This window comes from Stegodyphus dumicola, chromosome X1, assembly GCF_044657685.1.
Source record: "Stegodyphus dumicola isolate Sdum_Otavi_A_Nest chromosome X1, ASM4465768v1".
In the NCBI taxonomy this organism is placed as follows: Eukaryota; Metazoa; Arthropoda; class Arachnida; order Araneae; family Eresidae; genus Stegodyphus; species Stegodyphus dumicola.
In genome coordinates this window covers 126,509,349-126,536,008 of record NC_140780.1, presented here as the reverse complement: position 1 = coordinate 126,536,008, position 26,660 = coordinate 126,509,349, and the positions used below count along the sequence as shown (strand labels likewise).

The following is a 26,660-nucleotide window of genomic DNA, read 5'->3' as shown; positions in this document are numbered from 1 at the left end:
TAAAAAAATCAGGGTTTAACCCATTGTAAGTTTGCCAAGTGAAATACTTTTTGCACCAACTTGAAAACCAGCATTGAGTTTTACACATAAATCTCTCAGAAATAGCTCATATAATTTTGTATTTATGCATAATGCAACACAGAATCAAATTATGGAAAAAGTAGGAAGTTAAATTTCTTGGTAAAACTATGCATGTTACAGCAATGGTATATTACAAATCAACTACATATTCTACATCACACTTTCGATGCATGAAAACTGCAATTTAAAGTTAGTCAGTAGGCCAACTAAAACAAAAGATATTGAATTGTCCCTTTTTTTTTTTACTATACATAAGTAAAATTCTTGTAATATTGTTATTAGAAATTTAAAATAGTAAAAATTATAAAAGTATACATAATTTATGGATCAAAATTGCACAATATAACATATATAAAATTAAAATTGATTACATCTACTGAAACATACGCAAAATCTAAATAATTAAAGAATAAATCATTAGTTCTTTATTTATTTATTTATTTTTTGTCAGTATAAAAACAACTTTTTTTAACATAGAGTGTATAGTTTTTAAAAAGTATATAATGTATGTCCACATACAAAAAAAAAGTTCATTAAACACAAACATATCATCAAAAACAAGTTATTAAAGTAGACGTAACAGATCCAAGAGTGCAAATCATTTGTTCTGTTATGAAGAACGCTATAATTCAGAATGATGAAGTGAAGAACAATAACCTGAAATTGAAAAAGTTATAGTTTAGATGAAAAAGAAAATTTGTTAACAATAATAAATCAACTTTTATGTAACTGTTTTCAATATAGCTTCAATCTTGAAAATAAATTCTACATCTCACCCTATAACTCACATATAAAATTTAATGTAAATTTAGAATATATTTCTCACCTGAAGCATTAATGCAAAGTCTTTCAGTAGTTTCATCATCAAAAGGCTGTAATGAAGACTTAAATATGCTGATAATATCATCTTCAAAATCTTCAATAAAGCTCTCACACTAAAAAGAAAATGATTCAGTTAACTAACAACATGTTAAAACAACTTAATTCCACTTTACACATTTTTATATAGTTTTCATTAGCTCATTTTACTATACACCACACCACAAAAGTTTTACTATATACTGCACCACAAATTTTCTTTAAAAAATTACTTTAATGATTAATACCTTTCTTTCCTACAGATTTTAAAAGCATATTTTATAAATTAGTCAAAAAATCTATTTCAAAACAAACAAATTTCAATTTTCATATTGTAGAGAAAAATTATAATTATTATCATTATTAGTGACAAATTATAATTATTATTATATTATGGTGACAAATTATTAAACCAAAAATGCTCAGAACAGGTTTTTAAATCTTCCAAATCCATTTTTCAATACACAACTAAATTTAAGTCAAATTACAGAAAAAATTTGCTGAAAACATTTAAACATGCAATGATTCACAGTTTCTTATATAATTTTAAAAAGAAAATGCTGTAAAGAATGATTAATTTTGAAAATCAAGTTCATTAACATCTTTGCCTTAATATTATTATCTGCAGATAGAATACCATACAGCTGAAAGGTAGCATACTTTTATGAATGCAAGATTGCACAAATATTTGCATATGCTAAAAACGTTTTTAAAGAAAATTTGTTTCATTTGTAATTCCTTTTCTATTTGTGTATTATACATCTGAAACTAATGAACATTAACATTAATCAGTCAACAATCAATAATGCAAATTATGCAGGACACATCTGCTTGAAAACTAGTTCCTATGCAGAATAAATCTGCCACAGAACAGGCCTGCTATCAAGCACACACACACACACACAAAAAAAAAAAAAAAAAAAAAGTAAAATCTTTGAAAATTAGTCCAAAGGGGCGTTTTTTTAACATTATTTATTAAATACACGTTCTTCACACTTAAACCATAAAATTCAATCTAACAGCAAAAGTCTAGATCTTTACTAAGCAAACTGATGAAAATTCAAATAAATTTTGTGGCTCTAACAAATGTAAAAATATCAAGTTTAATTTGTCCAGAAAAGGAAATTTCTAATTAAAAAAGATGGAAGAAAATATTAATGCACTTGCTGTTAAAAAGTAATAAAATGATCTCGTACTTTTTACGATTTTACTGGTTATGTCATAATAAAATGTAATTTCCACATCAAGCATACAATGAACAGACATAAAATGAAGATGATTTTACTGGCCATGTCATAATAAAATGAAATTTCCATGTCAAGCATACAATGGTGTGGTGTGGTGTATTTAATTATGGCAAAGCACACTAGGGCTATCTGCCTAAGGGGAGGGATGCCTTCATGGAGGACTTTCTAAGGGAAACTGGCTCGTATACACGTTACACATGGGGAAAACCACAAAAACGCCCATGCAGCCAGCCCGTTCGCGGGATTCGAACCTCAGACCGAACTACCAGTGTTCAGCGACTTTACCGCTCGGCCGCTGGTGGGCCCCAAGCATACAATGAATAGAGATCAAATGAAAAAGTATCAGGTGACAGGAATATATTATATTCAAATTACGAAGTTACCTTATTCAAATTAAGGAGAAATGATATGAAAATCACAGGAAAAAAAAAGAGAAACGTAAAACAAATGAAGCTAAAAAGAAAAATAATGTCCATAAATCCTATATGCTTTGATAATACAGACCACTCAAAAGCCAAGAATTGGCATTTTTAACAGCAATCCTTCATATCAGAAGGACACTTAAGAAAGGATTTAAAACTTAGATGGACCTTTAAAAACTTAGGTGCAAACTTCCTTATACATAAAAACATATTTTGCAGAATTATTGATGGCAATAATTCACTAAAATGTCTTGAACCTGAATAATGATTTGCCTGTTTACAAATGTTTTACAATTTTGAAAATTTAAACACACAACTTTTAAATTATAAGGCAACTATCATATATCAGATTAAACTAGCAATGTCATATTCCTATTTATCTTATGAAATCTAGTACTTATTTTATGAAAGAAATCAAGTACTTATTTTATGAAAGACAGAATGAAAGCATTTAAAAATACAGCAAAATTAAAAATATGGTTCCATTATAATATGACACTTCAATCAGGCTTAAATAATCAAACATGTTCTACCAAATTATGGAAAATTTTTCACACCAACTCAAATAATATTACGATGTCCTAATTTAAAGAACATGCATAATAAATATACAGTAACGAAGGAAGAAATGGGTGGGACACAAAAATTTTACTTTTGATTATACATGTAGCAGCTCACTAACCGGACAGCTCTACCCAAATTTTGGAGAACACTGAGGGTAATTCATCATTCTTCCACCCTTCTTTCTCTTACTGTCAAGTTACTCAACAGGACTTTCAGCTTGTCTGCCAGTATTCTAAGTGTCCCTATGCTACACTTAAAAAATATCCATGCTTTCTCAAGGATTCAAACCAGGGCGTCTGATACAGTGGCTACGATAGTTAACCACAAGGCCTATCAGGACAGATATAAAATAACAAAACATATCCTGAACTATAGGTTATTAGTCAAGTTCCCTGCACAGCAGGTACCTAGAACATCAAACCTGAAACAATGTGATCTTTGGCTTTGAGAATAACTTAACTCTAAAATACGTTCAGATTAGGAAAAAAAAAAAAAAAAAATTGCTTCTAAACCAGTAAACTTCAGGATGCAATATATATATTGATATACATAGAGAGATACAAAAAGTAAGAAATTTAAAACATATTTTACATAAAGACACAAAAAAGTGAAATTTAATACCAATAAATTTCAAAATATCCTGTAAATATACAAAATAAGAATGAAAGAAACATGAAATTAAAACCTAAAAATATATATACCATATATAAATACAGTACAAAGTCTGAGAATCGGACTCGTTGGGACTTTTGACAATTCTGGATTTGACATTTTTCCAGATATTACATCATCGATTTAAATCTAGTAAGATGGTATGGAGAAATTAAAAAGTTAAAAATATGAAATCATGATTTATGAAACAATGAGCCTTTATGTTCCAAAGGATATCTAAATTTACAAAAAAAAAAAAAAAAAAAAAAGCTTGATATTTATTTGTTTACTTTACTAAACATTTCTTTCAATGCAAGTTGTTCAAGTTGCTTCATTTTTTGTGCTAATACTTTCACTTTAATTCTATAAACAGCCATAATTTCTTGTTCATTTACAAAGGTCCACTGTTCAAGTCCTTAATTGCTGTGTCTAGAATTCCGACAAACTTGTCAATCAAAATGTTTTCATTTTCAACAACCTCTCTGTCACTTTCTTCACTATCAGTAGTGGTATTTTCTGGATCTAGAACCATACTACAGATTTCGGAGTCCATTAATGGAATGAAGATTGGGGCATTGTCATTGCAATGAAAAACTCTGTTATATCAATCATCTTCATTTATTACTCCTTCTCCATATTTCCTTACAAAATCCATTAACTGTAAAATTTTACCTTTGGTTTGCAATATCTGAAATCCTTTCAGTTCGCAGCTATCATCTTCATCAGATGATAGCCAACCATAAATTATGGCAAGCATTTTTTAAAGTATCTGAAGACACACCATTCCCCGATTTTGTGATGCTCCAAACAGCAGATTTTATGCTAAAATATTTCAAAAACTCTTCAATAGTTCAAGAACTTGAACATGGATTTTAAAAATGCTACTTTACATTTGCATTTCAGCATGCACACTATTCTGATATCCATAGGCTTAATGATGGACGTACAGTTCAAAGGAAAGAATAATATGGATACACTATCTTTCACAAAAACTTAAAGTGAAGTATGAGCCAAACAGTCATCTAAAATTAGGACAACTTTTGCATCATCAGGTAAACCAACTGAATAAATACAAATGTTGCAGAGCCTCGCATATAAAATGATTTTCAAACCAATCAGTCATTAACGTTTGTGTCATACATGCTCTTTTATTCTTTGCGTGATAACGGGAAAAATCAATACTTCTTTAAATGCTCAAGGTTATGTATTTTTTCCGATTACGAGAAGTTCGCATTTGTACGTCCCTGCAGCATTTGTACATGCTAAAATTGTTAGTCTCGCTTTGGAATCTTTGAAACCAGTTGGAGCCTTTTCTGTAGAGGTTGCCAAGATATTTTGCAGTACATATTACCAGAAAAGACCAGGTTCATCAGTGTTGTGAATTTGTCCTGGAGATAACGTTTCACTAGTAATGAGTTCAATGAATTCATCAGCAAATAGTTCAGCAGCTTTAGTATCAACTGAAGCTTCTTCACTTTAAATTTTGTATTGCATTATACCATAGCAAATTTTTAAATTTTTGGTTAACCAACCTGTCAAATATGTGCATTCAGTTTTTAAGCTCCTTTCTTCAGAAAATATTTTGGCTTAAGACATTAGCATTGGACCGATTAATGGCATGCCCTTGCTGCGATGTTGTCTGACCCATTCAATCATCACTTTGTCATGATTGTCACTTTTAGCACAACGAACAATTTTCTGTTAATTCATTGCGAGTGGGTTGTTGAAATCCACAAAAAATTCAAACAGTTCCATTTTCTTAGGTCACATACCGTTGACTTTCCATTTCCATACTTATTGCATAATTTTGAGATGGATATGCTTTTATCAATTTTTTTCAGCAATCCCACTTTTTGTTTGATGAACATCGAAACATGCTTTTGCTTTGTAAACTTTTGCAGTTCCAGAATTTGAAACGTTTGCGACATAATCAAAAGTTCAAGCTTTAATTTTCAGAAAATTGCTGCAATAAGAACAGATTGCAAAAAATAATAAGCTGGATTAAATTAGAAGATTAAGGAACAGCACAATCTGCTATATTAACTGAAATTCCTTAAAATCAGTAAAGTATAATTTTAGGCTAACTTAATAGTGTCCCCTATACATTGCTGGCTATGTATCATGAGATTGGCGATGAAAGGCAAGTTGTTCCGCTAAATTTTGTCTTGCTTCTATCGCATACTGAGGCAAATAAGCTTGAATCGTATTAGTTTAGTTATTTATAACCTATGTCTATTTCTTGCACATGCTTAAGGCTAATCCGAGTCCTGAATATACTCCCACATATACTTAAGGCTTATCAAGCACCTGCGCTAAATATCGATTGATGCAGTCTTTGTGGATCCTAAATTCTGCTTCAAAATGCCTTACTTAGTTCTAAATTTTTGCCTAAAACTTTGGATACAAGCATTTTCCCTAAATTATAAAAACTTTGTCATCCCTTAATTTTGCTGCTCGGTGCTTCTCTAAATTTCAAAAATTTTGTCTTCCCTAAATTTTGTCACCCGGTGTGGCCATATGAGCTCTGACACTTCTGAGTTTACGTGAATAACATATCAGTTATTCTTAACTCAAATAGCACTAAATGTAATCTTTTGGTCTATGAGTTTCATTAACAAAATCTCTTTTTAGCATATGAAAAGAAATTTTTGTTAAATTTTTTCCCATCAACATTTCTTAGTGCATTTAAGTTAAATCTAATCATCGCCAAGCGTAATTGTCAGCATCAAAGGTTGCCATACTCTGTTATTCAATTACTAATACAAAAAATGTTTAAACATCGCTGCATGAGCCATTATCCAAGTTGTCGTGTTGATAAACATGTAGTGATGAAAGCAAAATATAATAAAATAATGATTTGCCAAGTTGGTATCAGGGATATAAAATACTAGTAGGTGTAAAATCAAAGATGTCCCTATGTAGAATGTTTTGGGTTTGAAATGTATGCCATGCAGATACGCAGCTACGAAGCTAAATTATTTATCTCGCAAATTTATGCTAAAATGATGGTTTCTTCAAAAATGAAGTATTTTATTCAGTGCCTGAGTGAAAGTAAGAATGAGGACTCTCCACATGTTTTATTATGGGAGGAAAAAATCAAATGTGCATGAGTAAAGCATACACACACACCCGAAAAAGAAAAAAAAAAGAGTTGTTTGTCTCTTTGAGGTCTGGATTTTAGATCATTGCGGATATTGGACATCCAGGTCTTGGACTTTGTACTGTAATATAAAAACCTGAAAATATATACCAGAAACAGAACAATAAATAAAGAAGAGGAACTCAAATGCGATTTAATATTATCAACAGGAGGATACATCAGACTCAATTACATTACCCCTTTTATTGAAAACTCTAGCATTTCTGTATTTAAAATTAGCTGATGAACTAAAGTTTTTAATTAATTACAGTTCATCTGAAAATTTTGAAGTCCTTGACACAAAGTAAATTCATTAAGTAAAAGAATAAAATTAGAAATTTTCACTGAATTTTAAAAAAATGAACCAAGAACATGAATAAAAACTTACTTAGAGGACAAAGTAAAAGTAGTTCATGAAAAATAGTAAACACAACCAATTGAAGAAAATCCCAAATTTGAACAAATTAAATAGTTAAGCAATTTTTACAAAAATTACTAGGGATGGAAATCACTAGGATAGATAATGGTTGGAAAACCACTAGAGAATCAGTATAATTTAAGTTTCATTAATTCAATAAATTTCATTTATTGCTGGGAAAGTTTTTGTCTTAGTAAAAGCTAAAAATTAAATATAAGGAGATCCAGTGGTATACAGGGTGATGTGATGAAAAACCGAAAGAGTCATCAGCTATGAGAAATTGTCTAGAATGGCCATCGGTGTCCATGTATCAAATGAACTTAATGCTGTCTTTATGGATCCCAAGCAACCGTTTACAAAAGCTATAAGTAAATTCATCTACCTAGCTATTCTTTGTGGACCTGTTTCTCACGATGCTGTGAAGTCAACATGGTTACATATGTACACATGCTGAAGAAGCGACACATTACGATTACCTGCTCAATAATGAGTTGTATAAACAGCTGCAACTCATCTTGCCATGGATGCCTCAAGTTCTTGATAGATGACTGGAGGTAGGTTACACCAAATGTCTAAGCAGCGGTCATGCAAAGTCGAGACTCACCTTTAGCCAGAAAACAGCTGCAACTCCCCTTGGCATAGAAGCCAAAAGTTCTTAATAGATGACTGGAGACAAGTTATACCAAATGCCTAAGCAGCTGTCATGCAAAGTCGAGACAGTACAAGGTGATGGTTGAGCTCTGAGCTGCTGCTCCATGGAATCACAAATGTGCTCTATAGGATTAAGATGCAGTGAGTTAGTTGACCAAGACAACATTAAAATTCACAATTCAGTGGACACTGTTGTCATGCACAGCAGACGTCCCACTCATGTGCCTCTGTTGACCAAGCGTCATCATCAACTATGCTATCCCACTAATTGGAGTTCATCCTTATTCTCCTCGAACCATTCCAATAAAATTCAAGTCTTGTGACATGGGGTGTTGTTCAGCTAAAAGATTCCATTTCCGGTTGGGAAGACAAACGCCATGTAAGGGTATACCGTACAAAGGTCTTTAATCCGGAATGATTTATAATCCGGACCTCAAAGCTACAAACTTTTTGCGACGCATGCGCGTTTAATGTATAACGGACGGTATAAGCTTGGCTAAAATTATCTAATTATCTATTTCACTTAATGTTGCAGATTGCATTGTTCCTTAATCTTCTAATTGGATCCAGCTTATTATTTTTTGCAGACTGTTAGAGCAATTTTATAAAAAAGTAAGCCTGAACTTCCGATTATGTCAAAAAGAGTTTCCGATTCCGGAGCTGCCAAAGGATCTACAAAGCGAAAGCATGTTTCGATTTCCATCAAACAAAAAGTGGAATTGCTGCAAAAAATTAATAAAGGCATATCCTTTGTTTCTCTAACCATTCCGAAATCTGTTTATCAATTTCACGCTGCTCTGCGGGGAGGGGGCGTCGCGCCACGCAATGAACTGAAAGTTGATCTGTCAGCACTATCCTCATCTTCAGGGCAGATGTTTTTATTTTATTCGGCTTATAATTGCTTACTGAATGTAGTATTTCATCTCGATGTATTCAGTCTTTGATATGATTTAAATCAAATTCCTTGTCATTATAAATATCACGAATACACATCCAATAGTTTTCTGGTTGCAATTTTCAAATTTCGACTATGCGTAATGTATGCTTTATGCATGCGTGCCTTGAAAGAAATGTTTAATAAAGTAAAAAAATAAATATTAAGCTTTTTTTTGTAAATTTTGATACCCTTTAGATTACGGTTTCATATTTTTAATTTTATAATTTCTGCATGCCATCTTACCAGATTTAAATTGATGACCTATAATCTGGAAAAAACCCTAATCCAGAATCACCGAAGTCCCGACGAGTCCGGACTAAAGACTTTGATCTGCAATTACGTTCAGATAGTCCGCAGCTTTCATGGTCTGTTCTACCAAAACTAAGGGTCCCAGAGTCACCTATGAGAACTTCCCCCAAAACATAATACCACCAACAACAACCTGTGTATGACCTGCTGTACAGAGAGGAAGCAACTGTTCATCTGGATGATGAAGTACCCTGATACAACCATCGATGTGATTCATCCGACCAGGTAACTGTCTTCCACTTATGCATGGTCCAATCTCGGTGTTTACGAACACACTATAGGCATAGTTGATAATGATGCTTGGTCAACAGAGGCACATGAGTGGGACATCTGCTGCACAGTCCCATATCCAACACTGTCCACTGAATTGTGAATTTCAAACTTGGACCTGCACTCAACAGAGCTATCAGCTGACCCACTGTCTGGTGCTGATTTTTCTGTACCAAGTCTCTGACATCCTTTTTTTATGGCACGTGGACACCCAACACCTTGCTGTCTACTGCTGGTTTCATTATCATTATCCACTTTGCATACACACTAACAATGGCAGATTATAAGCAATATACCAGTCATGCAGTTTTGAAGATGCTCATTCTAACTCTTTAGGCCATTAATCTGCCCTCTATCACATTCACTTAGATCAGCAGCTTTTTTCATCACCTGCAAAAGTGCAAAAATGATTCCTTAGCTTCTCCAGCCAGCAGTTAAATACCATTCCCATTTAATCCCGTGACCTTCATGTCATCTAGACAAGTTTACTGAAAAGTGTGGGAATGGTCATAATGTTTTGGCTCATCAGTGTATGTTGTTCTATTTTCACTTATTAAAAGCACTCCTTCTGTTATGCTTAACATAAAAGCAAATGTTATCTGATTTATTACCTAATAAAATGTTCCATGTTAAATGTCATTTAATCTTCACTTAACCCAAAGTTCTATGTGTATGCAGCCTGCAACCCAATATAATGTGTATGCAGCCTGCAACCTAATATAATTAAATTAAAATGAATTTATAACAGTAAAAGTGTATATGTATCACACAATACAAAGAAGGAAAACCTTATAGCTTCAAAATTTAACACAGATTATTCCAAGAAGAGGTATGCTACTAGTGAGTTTTTCAAATTTTGATTTAATTTTTTTAATTTAATGTTGAAGTAACTTTTCTCAAAAAATAACTTTCTTATCAATCCAGTATATCCTTGCTTACGAATCAAACTAACAGTTTCAGAATTTTAGTCATTGTGTCATTGCATAAATTTGAAAATTATTCTTCCAAGTGAAGTTTATTCTAAATATTAAGCATAATGAGCTAATTTCAGACAATTTTCCAAAAACTAATTGATTTTTCCAACTATTACATGTTTCTAACGTTAAAAAAAACCTATATGTCATAATGCCTTGAAATTTCATAGATCATAAAATTAGCCTTTTGCTGTCTTTTAAAAAAAAGTACAATAAAGAAATGCTAATTAGACAGTTTTCTACCAAATTTAACACATATCACAACTTAGCAACATGTGCTCCTTTCTTACACCAGCGATCTCCAAAATTTTTTGATCGAGTAGCCTTAAGAAAAAAGTTATTACAAGTTCTACCCCAAACGTACTAATACACGAAAAAAAAAAGAATTTTTGTATATACGAAGACCTTAAATTGCATAAAAACATTTCCTAACTATACTTTTTTATCATAAACCAATAATTTATTTCTTTAACTGTAAAACATAGACAAATACATAAAAATCTTCAAGTATAGGTAACATTCACTTAACTTTAATTAAAAAAAAAGTTTAATCTAATAAAAAATATGAAGTCCTAGTTTCACCGAAAATGTAACTTACATAATATTTGAGACTTCGATTCAGATCAGGATCTGGCACCAACTCATGTGAGCTGAGCTTTTCTACATCTTTAGACAGGTTCAGCAAAACTTTCTCTCCAGTTTCTTTATGCTTAGCTTGAGCATAATCCTCTAATGTGTTGCACACAGTCTCAAGCACTTCATTCAAATGTAGTTCTGATCCAGCATATTTAATCTGAAGATAAACACAGAAATTTATATCTTCAAAGAAATATTGTTTTTCAGATCTAAACCCCAGTAAACATAAACTACATGAGCCAACAATAATTTAATGAATCATTGTAAAAGCATCCAACATGATTTAATTAATCATTTCAAAAAACACTCTTATTAGCTTTAACATAAAATATTCTTACTAATTATCACTACAGGCCAGCTAGAATTGGAGTGAATTAAGACAAACAGGGTATCAAGAGCTTTAAGCCTAACAACTTCGTGGGCTGCATATAAATTCTGCTGCATTCGTGGGCTGCTTTATCATAAATCAGTCTTAGTTTTTATATCAAAATAATTGGAAAATGTCCACGTTTTGAATGTCGGGATGCGACCTTGACATACACAAAATCTTTGCTGACTAGTAAAAATGCAATAACCAGCCAGTTCACATGAAGATGGTGACTGTGCAGCAAATTGTATAATGCATATTATGAGAAGCAGAATTTAAATCTTTTTATAACTATTCAATGCAACTTTTCAGCAGATTTTATGCAATGCAGCTCTCTTGCAAACTTGTTGCCATAGCTAAAATCACATCACATATGATCCGACATATATGCTTTGAATACTGCTTTGAAACTAACAGGACAATCAATTCAATTTTACTAATTAAATTGAATTTTACTAATTATATTGAATTTTATTTAGGATGGATTTTAATAATTATATGACAAAATATTTAAACATTCATGTTTATGTTACAATAAAAGTTATTAAACAACCATAAATACTTTTCTTATAAAAATGCTTAAAATCAATTCCATTCTTTTTAATAAGCCTGTAGAATAAAGTTCAAATTTTGTTTAAATTTTCAATATATCAATTTTATGTTTGATGCAAGCCAAAACTACAAATTTTGGATTTACTGTTATTGACACTGGATAGTAAAATAGTAATTAATATCAGGAAGAGAAACATACTAATTTGTAACTTAAAATTCAGCAAAACTGGCCAACGTTTTTTACACTAGTTGCTGCTAAAATCAAAAATCTACACACTCAGTTGTGAAATTTCAACTAAAGCCCATACTACTTTTTCCCTAAAGGTCATTCAGCTACTGACCTCTATGAAGTAAAAACTGGTATTAAATCACATTACTTTTAACTTATAATACCTTTACGCATGCACGTTTAATGTATAACGGCGGTATAAGCTAGGCTAAAATTATCTATTTCAGTTAATGTTGCAGATTGAGTTTTTCCTTAATCTTCTAATTAGATCCGGCTTATTATTTTTTGCAGACTGTTAGAGCAATTTTATACAAAGTAAGCTTGAACTTTCGATTATGTCAAAAAGAGTTTCCGATTCTGGAGTTGCCAAAGGATCTACAAAGCGAAAGCATGTTTCGATGTCCATCAAACAAAAAGTGGAATTGCTGCAAAAAATGGATAAAGGCATGAAGAAAGTGACAGAGAGGTTAGTGAAAACGAAAAAATTTCGATTGACAAGTTAGTCGGTATTCTCGGCACAGCAATTACAGGACTTGAACAGCGGAACTTTGTATCTGAGCAAGAAATTATGTCTGTTTATAGAATTAAAGAGAAAGTATTCGTGGGATTCGAACCTCGGACCGAACTACCAGTGTTCAGCGACTTTACCGCTCAGCCGCTGGTGGGCCTATTACACTATATAGCATTTTGCAATTTCTTCTGTTTATTTATTATATTATATGTACACCGTGCAAGGAAAAAAAATGGAACAGTTCTGTATCTCCCGTTCTCCTGGGCTGATTGACGAAATTCAATTTGCATTTTTCATGAGTCAAAAGCACGACTAGGGATATGTATTAGATTTATATATAGCATTGTTTTGATATAGGTTTTTTTGACACAAAAATCGGAGTTTTCCTGAAATGACATGCTAATTTTTTTCCATATTTCGATTCTAAGACTCAAATTATGCCAAACTGCCAAGTTTTGTAAAAAAAATCACACGAGCAGTTTTTTTAAAAATACGCTCTCAAAATTTTAGCTCCTCAGTGTTAATTGAATTTGATATATATTTATTTATATCTCTCTTTTTACTAAATTTACTTGATTCCGTCTTCTAGAATTCAAAATTAAGCCTTAATCGAAATACAATTCGCACATTTTTTATTATTAATTTTTAAAATTATTATTTTTTAATTGTTTTATAAATTTTTTTAAAATTTTTTTGTATTATAACCTATAAAATGTTCAACATCATCTTAAAGTAGAGATGTATTTTTAAGTATATCTGAAAAAAATTAAGTTTTTTTAAATTCAAAATTTCCTAAAATATACGTGAATTTACATATTGGTGCATTTTGAAATTTGAGGTATTTAATAAAAGTAATAATAACTTTGTTAAAATTATTTGAAAGAATGAATGATGGACCTTTTTTCCTCTTATGCATCAATGAAAGAAAAAAAGGAAAGTAAGTAGGTTACTATGAATTTTAAGAATTCCGCCAAGTGAATTATTCCTGGCGCAAACTGAAAAAAATGTAGCAAGAAAAATTCTTTAATTTCTCCATAAATTTCTCACCAAAAATTACAAAATTTAATATCTAGGCATAATTTGTGTCATAGAATCGAAACATGGAAAAAATTGATATGTTATTTCAGAAAAAGTCCGATTTTGTGTCAACATACCTATGTTGGAATAATACTATATACAGTCAAAAGTCGTTAATCCTGACTCGTCGGGACTTCGGTGATTCCGGATTATTGATTTTTCCGGATCATAGATCAGCAGTTTAAATCTGGTAAGATGGCATGCAGAAATTATAAAATTAAAAATATGAAACCGTAATTTATGAAATAAAGAACAATTATGATCTAAAGGCTATCAAAATTTACAAAAAAAAAAGCTTAATATTTATTTGTTTACTTTATTAAACATTTCTTTCAATGTAAGTTGTTTAAGTTGCTTCGTTTTTTATGTGATAATACATTCTCTTTAATTCTATAAACAGACATAATTTCTTGCTCAGTTACAAAGTTCCGCTGTTCAAGTCCTATAATTGCTGTGTCGAGAATACCGACTAATTTGTCAATCGAAATTTTTTCGTTTTCAATAACCTCTGTCACTTTCTTCGCTATCGGAAGCGAATTATAATGACGAGGAATTTGACTTAAATCAAATCAAAGACGGAGTACATCGAGATGAAATACTACATTTAGTAAGGAATTATAAGCCAAATAAAATAAAAACATCTGCCCTGAACATAAGGATAGTGCTGACAGATCAACTTCCAATTCATTGTGCGCCGTGGCTTTAAAGATAAACAAAGGATATGCCTTTATCCATTTTTTGCAGCAATTGCACTTTTTGTTTAATGGACTTTGAAACATACTTTCGCTTTGTAGATCCTTTACATATTAGTAAATATATATCAGAAATTCTATTTGACATAATCGAAAGTTCAAGCTTACTTTTATAAAATTGCTCTAACAGTCTGCAAAAAATAATAAGCCGAATCCAATTCGAAGATTAAGGAACAACGCAATCTGCAACATTAACAGAATTAGATAATTTTAGCTTAGCTTATACCATCCATTATACATTAAACGCTCATTCGTGAACGTATTTTGCACAAGCATATTCGCAGCCATAAAGGTCTTACGCGCATGCGTCAATGTTTGTAGCTTTGAGCAACGTTTGTGCAGAAAGTTTGTAGCTTTGAGGTCCAGATTATAGATCATTCTGGATTATGGGTGTCCGAATTAACGATTTTTGACTGTATTTAATACATATCCTAAGTCACATTTTCGAGACATGAAAAATCCAATTTGAATTTCGTCAATTGGCCCAGTAGAATGGGAGAAACAGAACTATCCGTTATTTTTTTTTATTTTTTTATTTTTGTTTTTTTGTTTTTTTTTTTGGAGGGGGGGCGCAGTGTACATATATAATTCCTCCTTGAAAAGGCATACATAACACGATAAGCATAAATATGCATGGAATAGATACATATATTTTTTAGTGATAATGCATTATTTAACTCCAATTTTAAAGATTCCCCTTAATTTAGCTGCACTTTTGTTCTAAATTCTTCAAATTATTCAACAGCTTACTTAAAACATTATGCATATAAAAATATCTTGGAAAAAAGAACATATTTCTGTACATATTTGTTCCACTATTTCATCGAAAATTTCAATTGCAATTTCTGCCAACATATATACTGAAACAGTGTTTGACGAGTCTTTTGAATTTATTTCAAAATATAAAGCCACTTTCAGCGAGCTGAAATATATATAGGAATGAGATTCAGAAGAGAATTTTAAAAAATGTGGGGACGGTTACTGATACCCATTTCAGACAAAAATTTTGATTGCTAGTTCACCTATAAGCATTTTGGGTACTTATGTATTATCGTAACTATTTCGGTAGAAATCACCAAAGTTTCAGAATACACCAAGCTCTGGTAACTATGCACATATTTAGGCAACCATGCATATGACAAATATTCAGTTTCCAATATAATTATTTCTATATGCATTTCTTTTCGTTGTATTGTAAAATTCCAGTGGCTTTTTTAGAAAAGTTTACATTGTTTTTTAATCAGAAACTAAGTTTCAAGATTCATGGTGCTGAATTTTTCCTACAATAAAAGGAATAAAGGCAACATTTTTGTAGGAATACGGTATTTTGCCACAAAATTAGCTAAAGAACAATGCTTCGGATCCTCAAAGCGACAACTATGAAATTTCCACCAAAATAAAAAGAAGAATCCAATCATAATTAGGTTTATCAATTGTTTTTTGGAATAAATATATAGTTGAAAAGTAAAACATACATGTGCATATATATATACTTACAATACAAGTAATTGTTCTTTTTCTTACAAAAACTTCACCAAACTGTGCCATGGTGGTTGCAATAATACGTACATACCGCATTTTGAAACATTTTAGCACTTATTTTTTGTCTCTATATCATAGATAAAGCATTTTTCTGAGTTAAAATGGTAGCACAATGGAAAAATTCAAGAAAAAACGACATTCATTTGAGGATCAAAACAGGAAAAAAAATGACTTATAAACCATGCACGATGGAAAACATGGGTTGGCATTGTTACATTGGTCATCAAATTTTTGCCAAGTTACCATAAGCCAAATAATTATATACAGTTACTAAAAGAATTGTATTTTACTTAGAAAGCTGCATAAATGCCCTATTTTATGTATGTTAAGGAGAGAAATTAAGAACTACTATTAAGGAAAGAAATTAAGAATTACTACCGTTTAAGTAATAAACATTACTCACAATTTTATAACCAAGCAATTAATTTTATCAACAGCCAGAGAATGCAGTATTATAAATATTCAAATCTAAGAAAAAATTATTTAAACCTTATCTTTTCCTTGAAAAAAAAAAGAAATCAAGTTGAAATATTGCAAACCATCAATACAATAACTTTTCGGACAGCCTAAGTATGTTAGTATTTAACTTTTTCGCGATGGCGCGCCTTTGTTTAAGACGCTCGTGCAGGACGGAAGGGAATCGAAGGCAGTCACTGTACAGGACGGACGTTTTGCATCACTAAGCCTAATTTTATAAAAAAAAATCAGAAAAAAAAAAAAAAAAGTTTCACTTCTAGCCTCGTAATTTTTGGTATCATTTTAGATTATTACTTGAGCCCTTATATATGTTAAAAGTAGCATTTAATAATTTTTTTTCTTTATTTTACATGAAAATATACTTATAATTTTCCTTATCTAGTAAAATAATTTTCGGAAGCGTTATTCAAATTATTCCAAAGTTTTAATTGATAAAATCCATCAATACAGTCTAAAATTAATAAAACAACGCAATAAAGACTATTTACAGTAAGAAGTAACAAAATTTAAAATGAAGACTGAGTGTGGTAAATCTCGAAGTACGGAGAAGTATTACTTTCTCACTATTAGAAAAAGTATCACTTTTTAAATCTTTAGAATAAGAATCATCACTCTCATCTGCGTTAGTTAAATGGTTCATTAACCATACGAGGGTATTCTTCCTCTGATAAATAGTGCCTTCCCATTATAATAGACTGGAGGTGAGGCTTTCCAAAATAAAAAGAGAAGAAACGGAAGTATATCTGAAGACAATGCAAAACGTAACAGAACTCCACATAATAACCTAAAAGACATAGTAGAGGACATAGTAGACATAGTAGAGTCCTCTACATTTCATAGTAGAGGAAAAAATAGAATAAAAAAAGGAATTGGATATAAATCAGACACGCGAATATTTATATTAGCATGCCGCAATTTAATGAGCCCACCTCTGTTTACGCTTTCACTTTCCCCACCCCACCCTGGCAACAGTTCATGAGTAAAATACCAAAGTCAGACAGAATATATCAAACTCAAGTTCAGGAACCTAAAACTGTGTTCATTTCAAAAGTAATGGACATAGAATGCCATCTAGTGGCCTTCAGAAAAACGTTCCAGCTTAAAATGCGTATACGCATCACCCGTCCTCTGAATGCAGTCTCTAGCGATGCGTGGATGGGACGCCCGGCTGTAAGAGACGTTCTTAGGGAATGCGTATATGGGATGCTCGTCCTGAAAGGGTTAATACACAATGTTAAATAATAAAGAATTAGAAAAAGGTATTCAGATTTTTCTATTCATTGATAAAGGATGAAAATAACTACTACTACAAACAAATGTTAAATAACAGAAAATAGGAGAAAAATTTCTAGAGTCATTTCAAAAATGGATTGATACAAAAACAGAATACATTAATATAAAAGCTTAAGCTGTATTCCAACATTAAGAAAAGAAATAAGCTCCTTCATTATCTACTTCCCTTTTATTTATAAATAAATCAAATACTACAAAAAACAAAATCTACAAGTGGACCAAAAAATAGTCTTACTAAGAATTTCCACCAAACAGTACATCAGTATACAGTGAATCCTCCTTATGACAACTGCTCTTAATTTAAGATGATTTTAGACTTTTGTGATCATCCTTGGAGAAATTAACTATTAACGACTCAAATTTGTAAAATAATACATCTTGTAAAAGGCTCTTGGCCCTTATTTAAAAAAAGGTTCCATACGGCTTTATTATTTACCTTTCAAATAAACTCGGTATTTTTTCCAAAGTTATGTAATATATGGCAATAAGGCAAAACTTTCTAAAAAAGACTATTCTTAATTTTTGGAAATACTGTAAATGAATAATTTATTTAATTAGTTATGACAAAGCATGTGCCAGCCAAAAAGAAGAAATGCCTTTGTAAAGGACTTTCTACGGGAAATCGACTCATATTTATGCTTCACAGATGGAAACATCCATTTGCTAGAATTTGAACTTGGGTTGAACTCAGCAGTTTTATGTACTCAGCCATCGGTGGACAATGTAAGCAAATAATGTTCTCAAAATATGGAAAACACATGTTATGGATCAAGCCAAAAAACACTTAGTGAATTATTTTTGAATTTCACAAAATAAAGTACATAAATTTGTCCCAGATTATCATATTGTTTATTAAATTCAGAGCTTGTTTTATAAAAAACAGCTGTAATTTTTTTAACATTCTACTTCCAGCAGAATTTCTCCCTTTGCTTTTAAAGAAGCAGAGCAATTTGAAAGCATTTTAAAAATGACTTTCTTTCATGTTGTCTTCAACGTGCATAGATACTGTCAAGTTACATATAAATATGAATGATCGTGATAATGTAAAAAAAAAAACAAAAATAAATCATCTTTGATGTGATATTAGCACTGATTTGCAATACATTACCAGCTATTCAAGTAGGAAAGTAAAATAATTTTCTATAAACATTTCAAGACTGTGTTGAATCATTTCAAAAGAATCAAGCTTAGATGACAGATTACACCACATTGAAAAAGAATGTAATTAATGGCTCAGAAATGACCAACTACTGTTTGCTAAAAAATATTTCCCTGTTATAGTAAGAACTGGAATACAATTCTTTGATTTATCTAGTACACAAAATATTTTACTTTGATAGCATAATTACACATTTTGCTGGCTGCTTTGATATACATTTAAGAGCTTCACATGAGTTAAGAATTGGTCTTCTTAAAGAATAATATAGTTACCAACACTGATGTTCATGTTCTCACAAATACTAGTCGCTTTCTGAAGTTAGAAGATTCACTGTGTTTTGTTTTAAATGTTATGTTAAAATATATGTCTTTTGTAAAGGATAAGAGCAGATTAAGTAAATCAAATTTTGTTGAGATTTATCAAAACAGTCACACTCTCTTAAAAAAAATATTAAAAGGCATATTCAGTGGGATTAAAAAATTAAATAAGATTTTAAAAAGTGTTGAAATATATATTCACTTTTGTTGCAGAAACAGATACAGTTATATTCATTTCTACAAAATTAGCTAAAAGGTTAATACATTAATTTGGAAGAAATAAAAGCATCAGAAATATTTAGATGCTTATAACTTTCTAAAGTTTATACTTTTATTACTAAAGTATCACCAATCAAATCATTACACAGCGATGATCATAATCATACAACTTACATAATATCAGATCTTAAATTGCTCCGGAGACCAACACAGCCGGGCTCCAATACTTTTCAGTTTTTGAAGTAAGTCGTAATTCAAGCCAGAGCAGGGCTCCGCTGCTTCATTTATGTAAATGAACTACAATTTCAGCAGAAAGATTTTAATTTAATAACAAATAAGCCTTAAAAATTAATTATAACTTCTATATGCATGCCTATCTTTTCCTGAGAAATAAACCCTTTGACAGAGAGAAAAGCTCTCCATTTACATGTCTAAGGCCACTTACATGTCCTGTTATTTATAAGAACAGGTAAGTTTCCATCCTCGAAAGTACTAAACATGTTCACCCTGGTCGTGCATGTACAAGGCTAGTAACTCAGGAAAGACAGGCTTTTTGAAATGATGTAATTAAATATGGGAGAAGAATATTATCATTTGTATAGAACAGGGTTTCTTAAACTGTGGGTCCCGACCTGCAGCAGAGGGTCGCCAAAAATTTTAGCAGTTTTGATATTTTTTTAACTTATTACAATAATTTTACAATTACCAAATATTTTCACACAATGTATCTGAAAACAGATAAAGATAAGACAATACAGACAAAGAAAAAAATGAAAGTGTTTTGACGCATTCTTTTTATAACATAAACATTCATTTTCCTTGCTTTGCTCGTGACACTGTCATTTCGTCCATTACTTATTTAAAATTTCCACACTGTTCTAGTCTTAACATTAGAAATTCAAGTTAATGATCTAAATCTGCAATAGTATATTACAGTACAAGTGAAAAAATTAACAGTTCCACTCACGCATGTGTCGGATTTGCACAATACTTATGGGATGCCACAAATTTTTTTAAAATTATTGTGGGGTCCTGGGGGTCATGAAAAAATCTCAGTCATAAAAGGGGGGTCACGACTGAAAAACGTTTAAGAAACCCTGGTATAGATCCTTACGTTTCTTATGCTGTTATAGGGTCAGATTCAGGGCAAGTTTATTCCTTGTCATATTCTGCTTGACAGCTACAATTATATTGTCAGGAGATTATGGTCAGTCAGTGTTCAACTCTTGTTTTTGATGCTACAATTCTCCATTAAAATTTCCATAGTGTTTCTAGTATTCTCTTTATTTTCATTAGTGTAGTTTCATTAGTTCAACGATTTTAAATTTTTTCATTGGTATATTGGAAAAAGAAATGTCTTTTCTACCATCTACCTATATGTCACATTACCTGTTTCTATCATCCTTTCATAGTGCCTTATGCAGTGTATTCCAGGCTGAAACACTGCCAGAGGCTATATGGACTATTTATCAGTTTTTGAGTGAAACTAACTTCTGCCGCAGCCCTTAATAAGGCAAGTTCCAATATTTTATTTTATTATTTAACTATTTATCATTAATTTAATAAATTTTAATTTCTATTTTATTGAAGTTTAATTTAAATACTTTAATTTATAGTTATTTAACTTGAAGAAAATAAGTAATTTCTTCACGGCCATCAATAGGACTCTAGCACTTCTAATTTTAGAAATCAAGCCCTGCATAATACCAAAATCGGTTAATCTTTGGATTATGGTAACTTGGCGATTTTTTGGCGAAAATTTGGCGACCAACCCTGCTACAGCAACCTGCTAGTTTTTGTTTGGACGCCATTTTGTATTCACGAAGTAAAGCCATTTTTTTTTTTTAACTCAACATTTTTTCCAACAATCTGCTAGCCGAATTACGCTTATGCTAGAACTTTTATGGAACGAAGTGTAATTCGGCTAGCAGATTGTTGGAAAAAGTGTTGAGTAAATAAAAAGAAAAGAAACAAAACGTCTTTACTTCGTGAAGACAAAATGGCAGCGAAAAAAAATAGGCGGTTGCTGTAGCAGAGTTGGTTGCCAAATTTTCGCCAAGTTACCATAATCCAAAGATCAACCCAAAACTGCTTAATCATGACAAATATTAACTGCAAAATTGGGAAAAAGTGCAGAATCGCAAACTCCTTGCCGCATTTTTCAAAATCGCACATACACAGTAACCATGTACACGTCGACTTATTTTTACTTAAAAAAACATCCCAGAATTGCACAAAGATGGCATTGCGCACACTCTTGACTTTATCCATCTACAATGCTTTTTTCTCGTAAATTAGAAAAATTTCACGAAAATGCATGAAAATTTTGTGAATCTTTAAATTCGGTAAAAAGGACATATATGAAATTACCTGATCGCGAAAAAGTGTATACCCTATCCAAGGATGAACATTTCCACGTATAATATAAATAAAATATCCAAAAACTTTTACCTCTAAATTATCTATTATAAACGTCACCAACGAATTCATAACAAAACATTAAAAATGGTTACAAATACTTAGTGTCAAATATTTAAATTATTTCCCTGCATGTTTACTTACACTCAAACGTATACCAAATTGCTACAAACATATAATTCACAAAATAACTATCATTTAATTAAAATATAATTAAACCATGTACACGTCGACTTATTTTTACTTAAAAAAACATCCCAGAATTGTACAAAAATGGCATTGCGCACACTGTTCACTATATCCATGTACACTGCTTTTTTCTCATAAATTAGAAAAATTTCATGAAAATGCATGAAAATTTTGTGAATCTTTAAATTCGGTAAAAAGGACATATATGAAATTACCTGATCGCGAAAAAGTATATACCCTTTCCAAGGATGGACATTTGCACGTATAAAATAAATAAAATATCCAAAAACTTTTGCCTCTAAATTATCTATTATAAACGTCACCAACGAATTTATAACAAAACATTAAAAATGATTACAAATATTTAGTGTCAAATACTTAAATTCTTTCCATGCACATTTACTTCTACTCAAACGTATTCCACAAAATCACGATCATTAAATTAAAATATAATTAAATTAAAAAAGACTACTTAAAATATAAATAAGCACATACATTAAATTAATAAAAATTAGCTTACAATCCTAATTACTTTAAACTAAATCATTGCTAATAACAATTTTCCAATAATACCATATTATTTTATTTACTCCTTACATTTAGAACAATGCATAAAAATAATATCCTCAAATAATTAAAAATACTAACTTACCTAATCTTCTACAGAATCCTGAGTGCATGGCGGATCACAAAATGTCCATTTTCAACAGATTTCTTGCACCGCCATTCAAACTTATCTGTAATATCCTTTCTTTCATACAATCTCATTTCATTCCCACATGTTGGACATTCATACTTATCCGCAATTAAGCAATTCTTTTCATTTACACATAAACGCAATAAAAATTTCGGATTTACTTTATATAGGGCCATGAGATCCAAATATTAAACAACACTGTTTCACAGAACATAAAATGAAACTAATGCTATAAAGTACAGCAGATATTTTTACAAATTTACCCCTTTTTCCGATTAAAGAACAGTGATTCGTCCATTAATGTCACATGACATATCTCATGATCTCTCATTTCCCTCACACAAAATAATGCGTAATCGGAACTGAGTACTTCTCACATTATTCCCAAAGTCCTAGGTAGTAACCTTTATCGCCTCCAAAATGTCGCCAAACTACCTGTTACCGTATTCCAAAGATCAGCCAAAGTATGCATAACATCAGTGGCGTAGCTAGGGTGGGGCAAGGGGGGACATCTGTCCCCGGGCGCAGCATCCAAGAGGCGCCAAATTGATGCTACGAAATTTTCTAATGAAATGTTTTCCATTCTTGGCACACAGAAAGGGGCGCAAATTCTTCAATTGTCCCCGGGCGCTGGAAACCCTAGCTACGCCCCTGCATAACATAAAATATACTCTTTAAAAATTTACACAAATTATAGTATAAGTATACTTGCAAAAATGTATCAGGTAAAAATATATGAAATACCTGAGATTGCTTTTGTGAACCATCAGGCTGAATTCTAAAGCTACCCACTTGAATTGTCTTAGCAGGATCTTCTTTCCTCACAGCAGAAGTTATTTCACTTACAACATGTTTACATACTATAAAAAAATCAAAGATAAATATAAACAAACATAAAATTTATAAAGTTATAAATACAGCCTCGTTTTTTAAAATCGAATATGCATTTACATTTTTAAAATTGCAAAAGCAATCACAAATCCATAAAGTTAAACACAAAGATGTGCAGAGCAACTTCCATAGAATAATATTGTCTAAATAATATTGTCTAAAATAATATTGCACACAAATTGTCTAAAAATTAGATAAATTTTTAAAAGTGAGATAATTTTATAAGATCAATAATTTGAAACGCATGGAATAAATATCAAAATTACGAACACATGTAACCGATATCAAGACAATGCAAAAGAATGATATGCATGGAATAGAAACACATGAAATTGATTAAAGTAAAATAGCACGCCAAACAAGTATTAATTAAAAGTTTTTTTTTTTAAGCTGTGAAACTTTGCAAATATAATGCTGATTTTTGTTGTATGACTTCTAAATTAAAAATATGAAATGGATATAAAAATGGTAAAATGCTTTATTAGTTTAAAGAGTAGCATTAAATATTAAGCGACAGCGTTAAATATTAGTTTTATCAGCTCAAATTAGACAATCAAATCTTAAAAATAAACTTAAAATTTAAAAAAAAAGCAATGCATGAACAGATACACATAAATATAGACCACATAATTTTACCAAAAATATGTGTCTCATTAAGCTCAAATGAAATGTTATACATAACATTTTAATAACTGCAAACTACTCTAATAATCACTTTAGTTTTTTAAATATATTAAAGAGTAGGAATAGTCACAGGAAATTGCCAGTTCATTTACATTACCTAGGCACTTTAACTCTGATTGCAGAGATATCTGAACAAGTCCAATAAATACAGCAAGTACACTTTCCAAGACCATTTCGATGTCTATTATTACAAATCTTTTGCTTAAATATTACAGTAAAAATTATGCATTAATATTCTCAGCCAAAGAGATAAACAAAACGAATCTTCGAAAAGAAATTCTATCACATACAAATCTACTTTCTGATAGATTCACATTCGGATTTTTAATAATTAATAGATTCTCGTATCAAATTTAAACGAAAATATGTGAACTTTGATATGAACGTTCACCAGCTGAGTTTCATATGCCAAACTAAAAATACCGGCATCTATAAATCACCAGTCTGACAGATTTTCTCCCGCATCACTTCGTTGACACACAAAAACGTGGCGTTAAATAATTTGACTCTTGTGCAACCCAAAAGCAAAATATGCTATAATTTGATTGGCTATTAGGAAAGTCGGCATCTAAAAACAGACGTTGAACTGTCTACACCTTCGACTTCGAACTCATACATATTAAAACTGTAAAAAGACCCACTAGTTGCGCAGAGACATGTTTATGAAATCTGCGCGTTAGTAAACATTGTGCTATGCCAATCTAGCACCATTTTGTTTTTAAAAGTGGTCAGGTAGTATGGTGGTGAGAATTGCAGCGTTTTCTGTGTAGAGATGAGCAAAATCACTACTTTTAAGGGATCAGACTGGAACCGTTCGCTCTCTGAAGTGAATCAGTTCTTTTTAATGATTCACAATTCGTGAGCAATGACCTTGATGAATGCGTTCGGAACAGGCATGGATCATGATTACACGCACTTATTATCAGATTCTCAGTTCATTCACATTCTCAGTCACAAGATAACTTTACCGAAAAATGCTAACTCCACCAGGCAAGTTGTACTAGTGCTTGGCGACTTTTGGTTCATCGCCTTTACAATTTGTATCTGAGCGTCGTGTACTAAAAAAGTAACCCACCGGAGAAACCGCAGCTCAGCGGTAACGAAAGCGGGGGAAATTTCTCAGACCTTCTAGGTCTCCGGTTCTATCCCCGCTCGTAGTTTTCATAAACTCTGCTCTGCACCGATTTATTTTTATTTTAACTTTATTGAATGACTTTGTCATTATTTGTCTTTTCGCCTTCGAGTGCGGTGTTAAAAATTAAACGCCTTTATTTTCTCTATTTTTGTTAATGTTAATTTTTCTTATTTTTATTTACTGGTTTGTACTCTTTGTAGTAAGTACCAGTAGCAAGATTACGATCTAAGATCCCGAAAAGCGTTTCAATAGAAATAGCGCATAATGGAATGAAATATAATTTTAGCTATACTTACTCATAATTTAGGTAAAAAAAATAGGTATCGACGCCTTTAAATGTTTACTGAATGTTTTCATTTGGTTTATTTTTTAATATTCCTTTATTAGTATAAATTAATGCGCTATGGAAATTTACACAATAGACTCTTTCTAACAGAAATGACGAAAAAGTGCATATGCTATCTCCATGTAAACACCTTTTTCTTGTAAAACAATTATGTACTTTTAAAAGTTTAAATTCAAATACAAATAAACTATTAATAATATCAGTAGGTTATTTACAATATATTCCACACAATTCCGCTAAGCTTGATGGATCTTGATTATCCTCTGATACGTATGTGATAGGTCGCGAATTAATCACTTGTTCACAGTCACATAATATAGTATATAATTCTTCATAATTTAAGGACGTTCGACCTAATACTCGTCTTAAATTTTCTTTCACCATTCGCACAAACCTCTCCCACCAACCTCCCCACCAGGCGGCGGTCGGAGGGTTGAACTTCCATCGTATCCTTTGGATAGAAGCAGCTGAACATATGGCGTTCCAATTAACTTTCTTAAAAACACTGTTAGTCCCTACAAAATTAGTTCCATTGTCGGAATATATCACATAAGGTCTACCTCTTCTGGCAATGAATCTACGTAAAGATTGGATTAAAGTTTCTGTAGATAGAGAAGTAACTCGTTCGAGGTGAATGGCTCTATAAAT

At 31.3% G+C, this 26,660-nt stretch overlaps 1 protein-coding gene across 1 annotated transcript; it reads right to left on the bottom strand.

The window, feature by feature from the left end:
• Positions 1 to 498: 498 nt before the first annotated feature.
• On the bottom strand, positions 499 to 25,117 carry sel (canopy family protein seele). The gene is made up of 5 exons (XM_035369611.2): positions 24,629 to 25,117; positions 23,701 to 23,816; positions 11,120 to 11,314; positions 908 to 1,016; positions 499 to 738 (listed from the first exon to the last, which is right to left on the bottom strand). The coding sequence occupies exons 1-5, from the start codon at positions 24,702 to 24,704 to the stop codon at positions 704 to 706; spliced, it is 531 nt and encodes a 176-aa protein (XP_035225502.1). The 5' UTR covers positions 24,705 to 25,117; the 3' UTR covers positions 499 to 703.
• Positions 25,118 to 26,660: the final 1,543 nt, after the last annotated feature.

Excerpts from the sequence above, each read along its gene's own strand:
- sel (XM_035369611.2), bottom strand. The coding sequence starts at position 24,704 with ATGGTCTTGGAAAGTGTACTTGCTGTATTTATTGGACTTGTTCAGATA. Across the intron at positions 23,817-24,628 it reads ATCAGAGTTAAAGTGCCTAG|TATGTAAACATGTTGTAAGT; the intron begins GTAATGTAAATG and ends ATTTTTTTATAG. Across the intron at positions 11,315-23,700 it reads GTTCACAAAAGCAATCTCAG|ATTAAATATGCTGGATCAGA; the intron begins GTATTTCATATA and ends GTTTATCTTCAG.